Source organism: Pseudophryne corroboree, chromosome 4 (genome assembly GCF_028390025.1).
Source record: "Pseudophryne corroboree isolate aPseCor3 chromosome 4, aPseCor3.hap2, whole genome shotgun sequence".
Lineage (NCBI taxonomy): Eukaryota > Metazoa > Chordata > Amphibia > Anura > Myobatrachidae > Pseudophryne > Pseudophryne corroboree.
The window spans coordinates 503,499,150-503,515,519 of NC_086447.1; the positions used below are offsets into that span (position 1 = coordinate 503,499,150).

At 46.7% G+C, this 16,370-nt stretch overlaps 1 protein-coding gene across 2 annotated transcripts in view; it reads right to left on the reverse strand.

The window, feature by feature from the left end:
• Nucleotides 1-261: 261 nt before the first annotated feature.
• Nucleotides 262-16,370, reverse strand: part of TRAPPC3L (trafficking protein particle complex subunit 3L) — a 324,467-nt gene continuing 308,358 nt past the window's right edge. For both annotated transcript variants that reach the window (XM_063919704.1, XM_063919703.1), the window contains 2 exons: nt 6,254-6,439; nt 262-831 (listed from right to left, as the gene is read on the reverse strand). In XM_063919704.1, coding sequence (XP_063775774.1) covers nt 712-831; nt 6,254-6,439 — 306 coding nt within the window. In that variant the 3' untranslated portion in view covers nt 262-711. The remainder of the gene's footprint in view (nt 832-6,253; nt 6,440-16,370) is intronic.

Below are 16,370 nucleotides of genomic sequence, written 5' to 3' on the forward strand. Positions count from 1 at the left end.
CCACGGCAGACTGGCAGTAGGTCCCCACGCTCCTGCATCTCCTTCCAGCATCACCTTTACTTGGCACGCAACCAGCGGGCGTGGAAGTGATTAGGGGGGGGTGGGGGTAATGGTGGGCTGTGCGGCCAGCGGAAGGCGGAGGTTAATGGCGGGGGGCAGCGGAGTGCGGCCAGCGGTGGGTTATGACCATTATAATTCTAGCATTACATGCAATCAGTTATATGTTCTTAAAAACAAACAAAAAACTGCAATAATTCCATAATTTGTTACCTTTTTATAGTTTCAATTCTATATTGAATTGATGTTATACAGAGCTTGCACTGCATTTTATACATTCTGCTGTATTTGTAAATAGCAGGGAATACATAAGGCTCCAACACAATAAAACAAAACCATGTTCTTGTGAAAGCAACCTGAAGTTCTAGTGGACAAGTGGGGTTTTCGTTCCTTTTTTAATGTGTACAGTATAACCTTTATCGTTATAATAGTGTCATTTTATCATAATTGTTTACAAGCATGAGACAATGCATTTGGTAACAAACAGCACAAACAGACTTTGAACATTTAATTTTAAATAAAGTTTACAGTAGAAAAAATGAAATAATAATAATAATAATAATAATAATAATAATAATAATTTCCTGATGTTCTGTATTGCTGTTGCTATATACTTTACAGATTTGTTTTTCCTGATGTCTCAAAGGTTCTTGTTCACTTAAATTTCTTTGCTTTTTTCTCATCATTCTTTCTCAGGAATGTTATTCCTATTTCAGTAACGTCATCCCCTTTTAGTCTGTCTTGGACAAAAGTAACATCAGCTGGTAAGTGAATCTGCAAAGATACAATAGAACAGTAGGTGACTTTCACTAATACTGGAATACAGTATATTCACCAGTACTGCACAATCCAGAGGATGTTGGGGATAATTCCAAGTTGATCGCAGCAGGAAATTTTTTAGCAGTTGGGCAAAACCATGTGCACTGCAGGGGAGGCAGATATAACATATACAGAGGCAGTTAGATTTGGGTGTGGTGTGTTCAATCTGCAATCTAAATTGCAGTTTAAAAATAAAGCAGCCAGTATTTACCCAGCACAGAAACAAAATAACCCACCCAAATCTAACTCTCTCTGCACATGTTATATCTGCCCCCCCTGCAGTGCATATGGTTTTGCCCAACTGCTAACAAAATTCCTGCTGCGATCAACTGAGAATTACCCCCGTTATCAGAACACATCAGCCTCTACCCCAGGAAATCATTTTCAATCTTGGGGGCTCTTACATTCTTTACCCCTCTTTCAAGTGACTGCGATAAAGTCATACAAATTAGAGAATAGTCTAGTGACTACTATGCAAACCTGAGCTAATTAATGCTCGTGACTTGTATGCAAAGCAGTCTATTCTAACGAATAGTATACATAGAGTGAAATTACCTAGTTTAATCTTGCTATATATCCCGATACCACTAGATGGCAATGTGCATTTTAATGTAAAGAGCAATTGGGTTACAAGGAATTTTTGGGAATCTCTCTTAAATGGAATGATTTTTATTAAAAATGATTAGTCAACAATAAGATGCTGCATCCTATGTATATTTGTACTGATGCTTTACTGTAACAGGTGTCTATAACATATCACCAATACTACTAAGCTGTCTTCCTACTTGGCCCTGTAACTCGAGTATCTGATCTTTGTGTAAAGACATATAGCCTTAAAACTTATAAAACCAAAGTTAATTTTCATGACGATTGGGCAATGTGGGGCATATTGCAGGTGGCTGGTGTACAAAGCATATCCTGGTTTGATCTGTAATGTGTACAGCAAACTACAGACTGGTGATTACGCCTAAAAATGATGGCTTTATATAAAGCACACCTCCAGTCTGGTGGCTAATCTATAGCGGTTCTTCATTGACTAGTTTATAGAAATGATTAACTGGTGGCTAGTGCAAAGTAGACTTCCAAGCTGGTGACTAGTGTAAACGAACCTCCAATCTATGTCACTTGTGTATAGCAAATCTCTAATATTTGTGGATAGTATACAGCAAAACCACAATCCCTGAATGTTTGAATATAGTAGTCATCCATTCTCAGATGGCTATTGTATTGCAAAGATCTGGGGGCATGGCTAGGAGCTCTCATTGGGTTAGCAGCAGGTCTATCACACTTAGTCCACAGCTGATTGGGCAAGAAACGCCCTCCCACATAGGTTACATCCAATGGGAGGCTCTGTCCTTTGGCTGCTGTGTGTTCTTAGAGCAGGATTAACAGTGCGGCTGATGGAGCTGCAGCTCCAGCTCCACACCCCAGAATAGGCTCACTGCATCTGCAGCAACACACCCTCCAACAATTTACGCATAAAAATCACTACAAATTCCAAAAGGGGCGTGGCCATGGGTACAGTGGCGTGGCCACGCCCCTTTCCCAATACTTTCAATGGAAGTTTGGAGAGCCAAACATCGGTACAGACCATAAAAAAAAGGTATTGTACCTGCCAAAAAGGTCCAGCTGGAGGGTATACCACTGCGTCTGCAGCAAGCCTCTGCACTGTAGATAGGGGAAAAAATCCTTTTACTGCAGCGTCCTATGGGGGTCATTCTGACCTGATCACTCGCTGCAGTTCATCGCAGTGCACATGGCTGACAGACGATGGTTGTCGTTGCCTAGCGATCACCTCTGCCTGATTGACAGGCAGAGGCGGTCGCTGGGTGGGAGGGGGCGGCATGGCGGCGTTTGCTCGCCATTTTGTGGCCGCGGTCCAGCCAACACAAGAGTGGCCGGACCGTGAGGTGGGCGGGCCGCAGCGGCTGTGTGACGTCACACGCAGACGCTGCGACCCAGGCAGCGACGAGTAACTTCTGGCCAGCCGCAGGAGCTGCGCTAGCTGGGAGCTTCTCTTTAAGTACAAAAGCATCACCGCTGTGCGATGCTTTTGCACTTGTGCGGGGGGGGGGCTGACATGAGGGGTGGACTTGCCCTGTGCTGGGCGTCCCCCCGCATGTCAGTGTAAGTGATCGTAGCTGTCTACGATCAGGTCGGAATGACCCCCTATGTCCTGATGCCAGTCCACCTGCCCCCTCCGGCATGAACAATCCCCACTACCTAGCCGCGGTGCACGTGGAACAAAAGCTGCTGTGGCCACCGGCATAGATGTGTATGAAAGCGGCGCAGCGGAAGGCTTTCATAGCCCTCCCAGCGCCGCTTACTCTCTGAGCCCCGGAGCCTCCTCTGCACGTGATGTCACAGAAGTGCCTCCCCGTCACAGCCGCACACAGATCCCCAGAGGCCCTGACTCCGCAACACAGCACCTGACCGGCCGGCCGGCCTGGAAGCCCACAAGATGGCTAATGTAACAGATATCGGGTGATATCGCGGAGGGTAATGTCTGGACGATGCCACTGACACTGCACAGCACTCTCACCTTTTACATTGATTCAACGAGTCAGTCAGTTCTGCCAGCCAGTCACTATTGTTAGCACCGGTGTCCTATGGCGCCGAATTACAGGGAAGTATACGCACTAAATAAACTACAGCTCCCAGCAACCTTAGCGCCAAAGCATTCACGCGCTGGGAGCTGTAGTTTATTGAGTGCATTTTCTTCCCTGTAATGCGGTGAGTTGGAACACTGTCGCTAACAATAGTGATTGGCTGCTGTGCGAGTCTCCGGGAGAGCCACTGCCAAAGGGAGGACAGCAGCCTAGCTGCTTCCAGGAGGAGAAGCAGGAGAAGCATTACCCGCACCTCCTCCACTCGCAGTACCTCCAGCCTCCATCCGCGGCACCCGCACACCTCCCTCCACCACCCACGGTAGCTCCGGACCCCCTCTCCCACCTGCAGCACCCCTGCCCCCGGGCTTACACGCGGCACCCCTGCACCCGCTGCAGCATGTGCTGTGCTGCCAAGATGAGAGCTTATGCCGCTGCCCAGTAAGGAGGGTGGGAGTGCAGTGGGGGAGGGCCCCCGGCGGACCCCTCCATCAGTCCCAGACCTGGGTAATAAGTACCCGCTCTCCCCCCCCTATCTCGGCGTCACTGACGACATCCTACGGAGCTGCTGCTGGAGTAACGGAGCCTGCGAGAAACCGGAGGTGGAGAAGGGAAAGGAGGACCTTCTGCAGGTACCAGGGCCACACTGTGTAGGGAATGAGGGCTGTACCTGGCATAGGGGGTTATTCAGAGATGAAAGCAGATTGCTGCATATGCAGCCAGATCTGCATTTATCCCTGCACATGCTGAGGGCCACCCAGCACTGGGCAAGGCCAACCCCAGATGCATCCGCAATTAGATTGGGGACACATCTGATCTAAGGTTGTGTTGGCTGGCTGCGCTGTCAGGTGATCAGCAGACTTTTTTTCCAGAGAGTCTGTGTGTGACGTCATTTAGCCGCCCCAAAAATGGTCCCGGCCTGCCCCCGTTTTTCTGGCACCACCCTGCCTTAATCCCGCTAAGCTGTCACCTGTCAATCACATTGTGCTCGCATCCATCGGAGAAGCACCACAATGTGTATGGCCTCACGCCCACTGCACATGCGCAGTTTGCTGCCACTGGCAAACTGCACTGCGGGCCGCTATTGCGGCGGGGTCTGAAAGACCCCCATAATGTGTATAATAGGCTGTACCTGGCATAATGTGTATAATGGGCTCTACCTAGATAACGTGTATAAGGGGCTCTACCTGGCATTTTGTGTATATGCTGCTCTACCTGGCATAAGTGTATAAGCAACTCTACCTGGCATAACATGTATAAGGTGCTCTACTGTGGCATAATGTGTATAAGAGGCTTTTACTCTGGCATAACTTGTATAAGTGGCTCTCCTGTGTGGCGTAACGTGTATAAGGGTACTACTGTGCAGTGTAATGTGAATAACAGAAACTACTGTGCGGTGTAATGTGACTAACGGACACTACTGTACAGGTTAATGTGAATTGGTACTATTATTTGGCCCTATATTTTTGTCTGTCCCTGTTTTCAGCATGGCGGGTACCAAAGCAAACTTTCGCCCTGAGCTCCTCAAGGTCTAGAACTGGCCCTGTCATCGATTTTTAATCTTTTTCTTTTCAAATGTAGTATTCAATACAGAGGAGGTGGTGCTGAAATATACCTTTGCTCAGGGCACCATGGCACCTAGCTACACCTCTGATAAGGGGTACTACTGTGGGCATTGTGTATAAGGGATAGTACTGTGTGGCGTAACGTGTATAAGGGGCACTACTGTGTGACATAACGTGAATAAGCGGCACTATTTTGTGGTGTACTATAAATATGGGGCACCATGTTTGGGGTAATGCGAATAAGATTGTAATACTGTGTGGCATAATTTTAATTGTGGGTACCATTGTGGTCCTGCCCCTTCCTTGTGTGAGCACACCCCTTTTTGCAGTGTGCGATGTCCCTTTTTTATGGATAGGAGGGCGCAAATTTATCATTTGTAAGGGGGCGCCAAACACTCTAGCACTGGCCATGCCTGCGGGCGGCATCTCCTTTAAAAACAGCCTGCTACTGCAGGGTGCTGTGTCCTCCTATCTTCGTTCGGTGTGTCCTAGCCGCCGACGACTGTCTCTCCTTCACAGTTGCATTTTTGGGAGGAGTCGTGGCTATGGTCCCAGGATGTCCCAGCTTGGCCACTCCTCCTCCCAGTAATGCATCTGTGAAGGAGAGACAGCCGACGGCGGATAGGACACAATGAAGATAGGAGAACACAGCACCCTGCGGTAGCATGGTTTTTAAAGGAGATGCCACCCGCGTGGATCTGCAGGTAAGCGCTCATCTGCACAGCAGTGGGGGGGCTAAAAAGGTAGAGGAGGCTGGCACCATGGGGGTGCCAAAATATTTTTTTTCTATGCCCCCCCCCCAACTTAAAAACATTCCAGCGCCCATGGTCTGATTAATTATAGTTTGACAGAACAGAAGACCACAGGTCACTGAATTCAATAGTGCTTGGAAAGCTCTCTCTTGCAAATAAGTGACTTGGTATTTCAATGATGAGAGATGTGGGGGTATAGAATTATATTTACTATGCGTCATGTTCTAAAACCCAGCACTTCCGATAGTATTTATTACATTTCAGACATCAACGCAACCGGAAGTGCTGGGTTTTAGATCCCGAAGCCTAGTAAATAAACCCTGTTGCGTACCATTGCCATGAAAAGCACTGACGTCATTGTTCAGTAAGAGATATACAATGAATAGGATTTGCTATAGAATGCAGTGACAATCCACATATAATATTTTATGGACCTAAGTCATAAAATCTGTACCATTTCTAACGCTCCTCTTATGACTCCAGAGAGGAGATTACAGTAATTCAGTGATGATCTGCCAGTGGGAAGCTGTTCAACAAACTCAGCGAGAGGATTTTTATCCAGTATAAGGGAAAATCCATTTCCACCAGCATTACCACCAATTGTAGACGGGGTTACACCGAGGTACATTTTGAAGGCCACCTATGGTTTCAAACAATAATAATTTGTGTTAGCTAGCAATTGAAAACGAAGACTGTAACTTCCACATCAAAAACAAAAGAACACACAGAAAAAGATAGTTATTTCCGAAAACAACATACTGTATAGGGAGAAATTCAATTGTTTTTGGCTCTGCCAGCCAGTAGAAGGGGCCCAACGGAGCTATTCAATTGTTTTTCCATTTAGGAGTGATCAGCCGCCGACGCTGGCATTTCATTTAGCTATACTCTGAGGTGACAAGCTGAAATTAGTGATAAGTGACCCGTTTGTGTGCGCAAACTGGACTTTTTCGCTTTGTGCCCATTACTTTGGTTTGGTTTAGCTGCCTTAAACAGCTACGTTAGCGGCTATACTTAAAACGGTCGGGAACCCGACTGTCAGAGTTCCGGCATCGGTATTCAGACACTGTAGGTATTCCGATGTCAGGATTTTGACAAATGCCGGTATTCTGGTCTCAGTATTTTGACAGCTGGGTTTCCGACAGCCGGGATCTTAACTGCATCCCGTATACATATTGTTAGCTTAAAATTATGCAACACTTTACTTACTTACTTGCTTCATTTATGTCCAGTATTATAAGCTACAGGATACACTTTTACATATATGCAGTAGCTACTCCTTGGCTCCTCATTTAGCGTAGGACGCAAGCACATTTTATAGCATGAAATATACTTTTCATTCTGCACGTGCTAACCAAAAATGCTTATCCCCACATTCATAATAAGATTTTTTGGGGTATTAATATGAGCTTCCTTGCTCCTGGACAGTCAGAGCAGGGGAGAGAAAGGGCATGATAGAGTGGATACAGATTTATTATTATTTATTAACAGTTTCTTATATAGCGCAGCAAATTCCGTTGCGCTTTACAATTTGAAATAACAATAACAAACTGGGTGATAACAGTCATAGAGGTAGATGCAGATAAGCCTGTAAGTATGTATAACTGTTGCACTAGCCCTGAGCAAATATCCTGATCATCATCATCATCATCATCATCATCATCAGAAGCAGCATCATTGCAGTTACAATTATTGGCACTCCTTGTAATAAAAACAAGTTTTTATTCACTGAAGTGTGATACATCTTTTTATATGATTTTATGGTTGATAAAAACAACCAATAGTGCAATAACATTTATCTATTTAGCAAATAAAATAATTTTTACCGACACACTAAACAAAGATATGTTTGAGGTGAGGGTAATTTTCCAATTATTCTATTTACTAAATTTTGTGGACTATACATGCTGGGACTGATATAGAGCTTGAAGCAAAATGAGCATAAAATTACTAAAAATAAAAGCGCACAATTCACTTGCAAGAGGATTTTCCACACCAAATGAATAAAGACTTTATCCCCCCCCTGCATATACTTGTCTACTCTCCAGGAATGGGGGTCATTCATACCTGCTCGCACGCAGGCTATTTTTTGCACTGCAGCGATCAGGTAGTCGCCACCTACAGGAGAGGGGGTAATCGCTGTGCAGAGGTGAGAACGCTTGTGCAGAGAGCTGCACAGCTCTCTGCACAGTTCAGGACTTACTCAGCCACTGAAATGATCCTGGACGGAGCTGATGTCAGGAACCCTCACTGGAAATGGCCGAGCACTCCTGCATTTTCCTGGACACTCCCTGAAAATGGTGATTTGACGGCCTCTACCTGTCAATCTTCTTCGTTCGCCACTGCAAACGCTTTCTTCGTTCAATCCGTCGCTGCCCGTCACCGGCTTCCAACGTGCCTGCGCATTGCGGACCATACGTATGCGCTGTACAGACCCGATCGCACGGCTGCAAAAAAAGGCAGCGTGCGATCGGGTATGAATGACCCCCAATGTCTGTGAGACGCCAAAATCTTGGATGGATCTACTGGGATCTGGGAAGAGCAGGCAAGTCTCCCACAATCCACTGTTGTTGCCCACTAACTGCCCACTTCATGGGAGTCCATACAGCATGATGATGCAATTTGTACTGAATTGAGTCATTGTGGTCCAGCACCCACTTTGCCAAGCCAGGAATAACAGCTTTGTATAGCAGGGGGTGGGCCACAATGATGCCTGCCCCCTCGCTTGGCCCTCCTGGTTACCCCCGCTGAAATGTTGGCAATTATGACCTGTATTAGGTGAGCACAATTTGATACATCTGTAAACACATGGGTTTTATAACACATCAGTACAGTATGTCTGCTTTTGTTTTGCTTTCCAAGTTTCGGATCTTAATACATAATGCTGCCACACTGTCTTTAAAACAGGGATGGGGAACCTTCGGCCCTCCAGCTGTTGTTGAACTACACATCCCAGCATGCCCTGCAACAGTTTTAGCATGGCCAAATAGCAAAACTGTAGCAAGGCATGCTAGTATGTGTAGTTAAACAACAGCTGGAGGGCCAATGGTTCCCCATCCCTGCATTAAAATATGAGTTAGGAATATACAATTTATGTGACAAATGAAAGAAATATGTATTTCCGTACTGTGGATGCAAACAAAACATACATTTGCATCCATATACAGGTCCAATAATGTGCTACATCTGCAACTCCCCGCATTTAGAGAGGTAGAATGGGCATGGGAAGTGGAGGCAGGTGGAAGCCAAGAACAAGTAAGGCGCTATTGACCCAGGCACAGATGCATATGCACATGTGCTGATAATTAGAATAATCAGCAGGCATTTTCATTTTTGCTTGGCCAGCGGCATCTGGATATATATTTTATATGTTTATATTAGAGATGAGCGCCGGAAATTTTTCGGGTTTTGTGTTTTGGTTTTGGGTTCGGTTCCGCGGCCGTGTTTTGGGTTCGACCACGCTTTGGCAAAACCTCACCGAATTTTTTTTGTCGGATTCGGGTGTGTTTTGGATTCGGGTCTTTTTTTTAAAAAACACTAAAAAACAGCTTAAATCATAGAATTTGGGGGTCATTTTGATCCCAAAGTATTATTAACCTCAAAAACCATAATTTACACTCATTTTCAGTCTATTCTGAATACCTCACACCTCACAATATTATTTCTAGTCCTAAAATTTGCACCTAGGTCGCTGGATGACTAAGCTAAGCGACCCTAGTGGCCGACACAAACACCGGGCCCATCTAGGAGTGGCACTGCAGTGTCACGCAGGATGTCCCTTCCAAAAAACCCTCCCCAAACAGCACATGACGCAAAGAAAAAAAGAGGCGCAATGAGGTAGCTGTGTGAGTAAGATAAGCGACCCTAGTGGCCGACACAAACACCGGGCCCATCTAGGAGTGTCACTGCAGTGTCACGCAGGATGTCCCTTCCAAAAAACCCTCCCCAAACAGCACATGACGCAAAGAAAAAAAGAGGCGCAATGAGGTAGCTGTGTGAGTAAGATAAGCGACCCTAGTGGCCGACACAAACACCGGGCCCATCTAGGAGTGTCACTGCAGTGTCACGCAGGATGTCCCTTCCAAAAAACCCTCCCCAAACAGCACATGACGCAAAGAAAAAAAGAGGCGCAATGAGGTAGCTGTGTGAGTAAGATAAGCGACCCTAGTGGCCGACACAAACACCGGGCCCATCTAGGAGTGTCACTGCAGTGTCACGCAGGATGTCCCTTCCAAAAAAACCCTCCCCAAACAGCACATGACGCAAAGAAAAAAAGAGGCGCAATGAGGTAGCTGTGTGAGTAAGATAAGCGACCCTAGTGGCCGACACAAACACCGGGCCCATCTAGGAGTGTCACTGCAGTGTCACGCAGGATGTCCCTTCCAAAAAACCCTCCCCAAACAGCACATGACGCAAAGAAAAAAAGAGGCGCAATGAGGTAGCTGTGTGAGTAAGATAAGCGACCCTAGTGGCCGACACAAACACCGGGCCCATCTAGGAGTGGCACTGCAGTGTCACGCAGGATGTCCCTTCCAAAAAACCCTCCCCAAACAGCACATGACGCAAAGAAAAAAAGAGGCACAATGAGGTAGCTGTGTGAGTAAGATAAGCGACCCTAGTGGCCGACACAAACACCGGGCCCATCTAGGAGTGGCACTGCAGTGTCACGCAGGATGTCCCTTCCAAAAAACCCTCCCCAAACAGCACATGACGCAAAGAAAAATTAAAGAAAAAAGAGGTGCAAGATGGAATTGTCCTTGGGCCCTCCCACCCACCCTTATGTTGTATAAACAGGACATGCACACTTTAACCAACCCATCATTTCAGTGACAGGGTCTGCCACACGACTGTGACTGAAATGACGGGTTGGTTTGGACCCCCACCAAAAAAGAAGCAATTAATCTCTCCTTGCACAAACTGGCTCTACAGAGGCAAGATGTCCACCTCATCATCATCCTCCGATATATCACCGTGTACATCCCCCTCCTCACAGATTATCAATTCGTCCCCACTGGAATCCACCATCTCAGCTCCCTGTGTACTTTGTGGAGGCAATTGCTGCTGGTCAATGTCTCCACGGAGGAATTGATTATAATTCATTTTAATGAACATCATCTTCTCCACATTTTCTGGATGTAACCTCGTACGCCGATTGCTGACAAGGTGAGCGGCGGCACTAAACACTCTTTCGGAGTACACACTTGTGGGAGGGCAACTTAGGTAGAATAAAGCCAGTTTGTGCAAGGGCCTCCAAATTGCCTCTTTTTCCTGCCAGTATAAGTACGGACTGTGTGACGTGCCTACTTGGATGCGGTCACTCATATAATCCTCCACCATTCTTTCAATGGTGAGAGAATCATATGCAGTGACAGTAGACGACTTGTCCGTAATCGTTGTCAGGTCCTTCAGTCCGGACCAGATGTCAGCATCAGCAGTCGCTCCAGACTGCCCTGCATCACCGCCAGCGGGTGGGCTCGGAATTCTGAGCCTTTTCCTCGCACCCCCAGTTGCGGGAGAATGTGAAGGAGGAGATGTTGACAGGTCGCGTTCCGCTTGACTTGACAATTTTCTCACCAGCAGGTCTTTCAACCCCAGCAGACTTGTGTCTGCCGGAAAGAGAGATCCAAGGTAGGCTTTAAATCTAGGATCGAGCACGGTGGCCAAAATGTAGTGCTCTGATTTCAACAGATTGACCACCCGTGAATCCTTGTTAAGCGAATTAAGGGCTCCATCCACAAGTCCCACATGCCTAGCGGAATCGCTCCGTGTTAGCTCCTCCTTCAATGTCTCCAGCTTCTTCTGCAAAAGCCTGATGAGGGGAATGACCTGACTCAGGCTGGCAGTGTCTGAACTGACTTCACGTGTGGCAAGTTCAAAGGGCATCAGAACCTTGCACAACGTTGAAATCATTCTCCACTGCACTTGAGACAGGTGCATTCCACCTCCTATATCGTGCTCAATTGTATAGGCTTGAATGGCCTTTTGCTGCTCCTCCAACCTCTGAAGCATATAGAAGGATGAATTCCACCTCGTTACCACTTCTTGCTTCAGATGATGGCAGGGCAGGTTCAGTAGTTTTTGGTGGTGCTCCAGTCTTCTGTACGTGGTGCCTGTACGCCGAAAGTGTCCCGCAATTCTTCTGGCCACCGACAGCATCTCTTGCACGCCCCTGTCGTTTTTTAAAAAATTCTGCACCACCAAATTCAAGGTATGTGCAAAACATGGGACGTGCTGGAATTTGCCCATATTTAATGCACACACAATATTGCTGGCGTTGTCCGATGCCACAAATCCACAGGAGAGTCCAATTGGGGTAAGCCATTCCGCGATGATCTTCCTCAGTTGCCGTAAGAGGTTTTCAGCTGTGTGCGTATTCTGGAAAGCGGTGATACAAAGCGTAGCCTGCCTAGGAAAGAGTTGGCGTTTGCGAGATGCTGCTACTGGTGCCGCCGCTGCTGTTCTTGCGGCGGGAGTCCATACATCTACCCAGTGGGCTGTCACAGTCATATAGTCTTGACCCTGCCCTGCTCCACTTGTCCACATGTCCGTGGTTAAGTGGACATTGGGTACAACTGCATTTTTTAGGACACTGGTGAGTCTTTTTCTGACGTCCGTGTACATTCTCGGTATCGCCTTCCTAGAGAAGTGGAACCTAGATGGTATTTTGTAACGGGGGCACACTGCCTCAATAAATTGTCTAGTTCCCTGTGAACTAACGGCGGATACCGGACGCACGTCTAACACCAACATAGTTGTCAAGGCCTCAGTTATCCGCTTTGCAGCAGGATGACTGCTGTGATATTTCATCTTCCTCGCAAAGGACTGTTGGACAGTCAATTGCTTACTGGAAGTAGTACAAGTGGGCTTACGACTTCCCCTCTGGGATGACCATCGACTCCCAGCAGCAACAACAGCAGCGCCAGCAGCAGTAGGCGTTACACGCAAGGATGCATCGGAGGAATCCCAGGCAGGAGAGGACTCGTCAGAATTGCCAGTGACATGGCCTGCAGGACTATTGGCATTCCTGGGGAAGGAGGAAATTGACACTGAGGGAGTTGGTGGGGTGGTTTGCGTGAGCTTGGTTACAAGAGGAAGGGATTTACTGGTCAGTGGACTGCTTCCGCTGTCGCCCAAAGTTTTTGAACTTGTCACTGACTTATTATGAATGCGCTGCAGGTGACGTATAAGGGAGGATGTTCCGAGGTGGTTAACGTCCTTACCCCTACTTATTACAGCTTGACAAAGGCAACACACGGCTTGACACCTGTTGTCCGCTTTTCTGTTGAAATACCTCCACACTGAAGAGCTGATTTTTTTGGTATTTTCACCAGGCATGTCAACGGCCATATTCCTCCCACGGACAACAGGTGTCTCCCCGGGTGCCTGACTTAAACAAACCACCTCACCATCAGAATCCTCCTGGTCAATTTCCTCCCCAGCGCCAGCAACACCCATATCCTCCTCATCCTGGTGTACTTCAACACTGACATCTTCAATCTGACTATCAGGAACTGGACTGCGGGTGCTCCTTCCAGCACTTGCAGGGGGCGTGCAAATGGTGGAAGGCGCATGCTCTTCACGTCCAGTGTTGGGAAGGTCAGGCATCGCAACCGACACAATTGGACTCTCCTTGTGGATTTGGGATTTCGAAGAACGCACAGTTCTTTGCGGTGCTTTTGCCAGCTTGAGTCTTTTCAGTTTTCTAGCGAGAGGCTGAGTGCTTCCATCCTCATGTGAAGCTGAACCACTAGCCATGAACATAGGCCAGGGCCTCAGCCGTTCCTTGCCACTCCGTGTGGTAAATGGCATATTGGCAAGTTTACGCTTCTCCTCCGACAATTTTATTTTAGGTTTTGGAGTCCTTTTTTTACTGATATTTGGTGTTTTGGATTTGACATGCTCTGTACTATGACATTGGGCATCGGCCTTGGCAGACGACGTTGCTGGCATTTCATCGTCTCGGCCATGACTAGTGGCAGCAGCTTCAGCACGAGGTGGAAGTGGATCTTGATCTTTCCCTAATTTTGGAACCTCAACATTTTTGTTCTCCATATTTTAATAGGCACAACTAAAAGGCACCTCAGGTAAACAATGGAGATGGATGGATACTAGTATACTTATGGATGGACTGCCGAGTGCCGACACAGAGGTAGCTACAGCCGTGGACTATCATACTGTACTGTGTCTGCTGCTAATATAGGCCCTCATTCCGAGTTGTTCGCTCGGTATTTTTCATCGCATCGCAATGAAAATCCGCTTAGTACGCATGCGCAATGTTCGCACTGCGACTGCGCCAAGTAACTTTGCTATGTAGAAAGTAATTTTACTCACGGCTTTTTCATCGCTCCGGCGATCGTAATGTGATTGACAGGAAATGGGTGTTACTGGGCGGAAACATGGCGTTTCAGGGGCGTGTGGCTGAAAACGCTACCGTTTCCGGAAAAAACGCAGGAGTGGCCGGAGAAACGGTGGGAGTGCCTGGGCGAACGCTGGGTGTGTTTGTGACGTCAACCAGGAACGACAAGCACTGAACTGATCGCACAGGCAGAGTAAGTCTGGAGCTACTCTGAAACTGCTAAGTAGTTAGTAATCGCAATATTGCGAATACATCGGGCGCAATTTTAAGAAGCTAAGATTCACTCCCAGTAGGCGGCGGCTTAGCGTGTGTAACTCTGCTAAATTCGCCTTGCGACCGATCAACTCGGAATGAGGGCCATAGACTGGATGATAATGAGATGTAGTATGTATAAAGAAGAAAGAAAAAAAAAACCACGGGTAGGTGGTATACCATTATGGATGGACTGCTGAGTGCCGACACAGAGGTAGCTACAGCCGTGGACTACCGTACTGTACTGTGTCTGCTGCTAATATAGACTGGATGATAATGAGATGTAGTATGTATAAAGAAGAAAGAAAAAAAAAACCACGGGTAGGTGGTATACAATTATGGATGGACTGCCGAGTGCCGACACAGAGGTAGCTACAGCCGTGGACTACCGTACTGTACTGTGTCTGCTGCTAATATAGACTGGTTGATAATGAGATGTATGTATAAAGAAGAAAGAAAAAAAAAACCACGGGTAGGTGGTATACAATTATGGATGGACTGCCGAGTGCCGACACAGAGGTAGCTACAGCCGTGGACTACCGTACTGTACTGTGTCTGCTGCTAATATAGACTGGATGATAATGAGATGTAGTATGTATAAAGAAGAAAGAAGAAAAAAACCACGGGTAGGTGGTATACAATTATGGATGGACTGCCGAGTGCCGACACAGAGGTAGCTACAGCCGTGGACTACCGTACTGTACTGTGTCTGCTGCTAATATAGACTGGATGATAATGAGATGTAGTATGTATGTATAAAGAAGAAAGGAAAAAAAAAAACACGGGTAGGTGGTATACAATTATGGATGGACTGCCGAGTGCCGACACAGAGGTATCTACAGCCGTGAACTACCGTACTGTGTCTGCTGCTAATATAGACTGGTTGATAATGAGATGTAGTATGTATAAAGAAGAAAGAAAAAAAAACACGGGTAGGTGGTATACAATTATGGATGGACTGCCGAGTGCCGACACAGAGGTAGCTACAGCCGTGGACTACCGTACTGTACTGTGTCTGCTGCTAATATAGACTGGATGATAATGAGATGTAGTATGTATAAAGAAGAAAGAAGAAAAAAAACCACGGGTAGGTGGTATACAATTATGGATGGACTGCCGAGTGCCGACACAGAGGTAGCTACAGCCGTGAACTACCGTACTGTGTCTGCTGCTAGTAGACTGGATGATAAATAATGATATAAAAAATATATATATATCACTACTGCAGCCGGACAGGTATATATTATATAATGACGGACCTGCTGGAGTGGACACTGTCTGTCAGCCGAATTAGTTTTTTAATTTTTATAGAATAAAAAAACACCACACAAGTCACACGACGAGTGTACTTTTTCTGGCAGACATTCAATCACAATATACTATACTGGTGGTCAGTGTGGTCAGGTCACTGGTCACAGTGGTCAGTGGTCAGTCACACTGGCAGTGGCACTCTGGCAGCAAAAGTGTGCACTGTTTAATATGTACTCCTGGCTCCTGCTATAACCTATAACTGCTCCCCAGTCTCCCCCACAATTAAGCTGTGTGAGCACAGTCAGATATTATACATAGATGATGCGGCACACTGGGATGAGCACAGATATGGTATGTGAGTGTGACTGAGTCACTGTGTATCGTTTTTTTCAGGCAGAGAACAAGAACAGAACGGATTATTAAATAATAATAAATTATAAAACTGCACTGGTGGTCAGGTCACTGGTCATCAGTCACTAGTATAACTCCTCCTAAGCTCCAGTAAGTAAATGAAGTGTCTCACTCTCACTCTCCTATCTATTTTAATTTCTAAACGGAGAGGACGCCAGCCACGTCCTCTCCCTATCAATCTCAATGCACGTGTGAAAATGGCCGCGACGTGCGGCTCCTTATATAGAATCCGAGTCTCGCGATAGAATCCGAGCCTCGCGAGAATCCGACAGCGTGATGATGACGTTCGGGCGCGCTCGGGTTA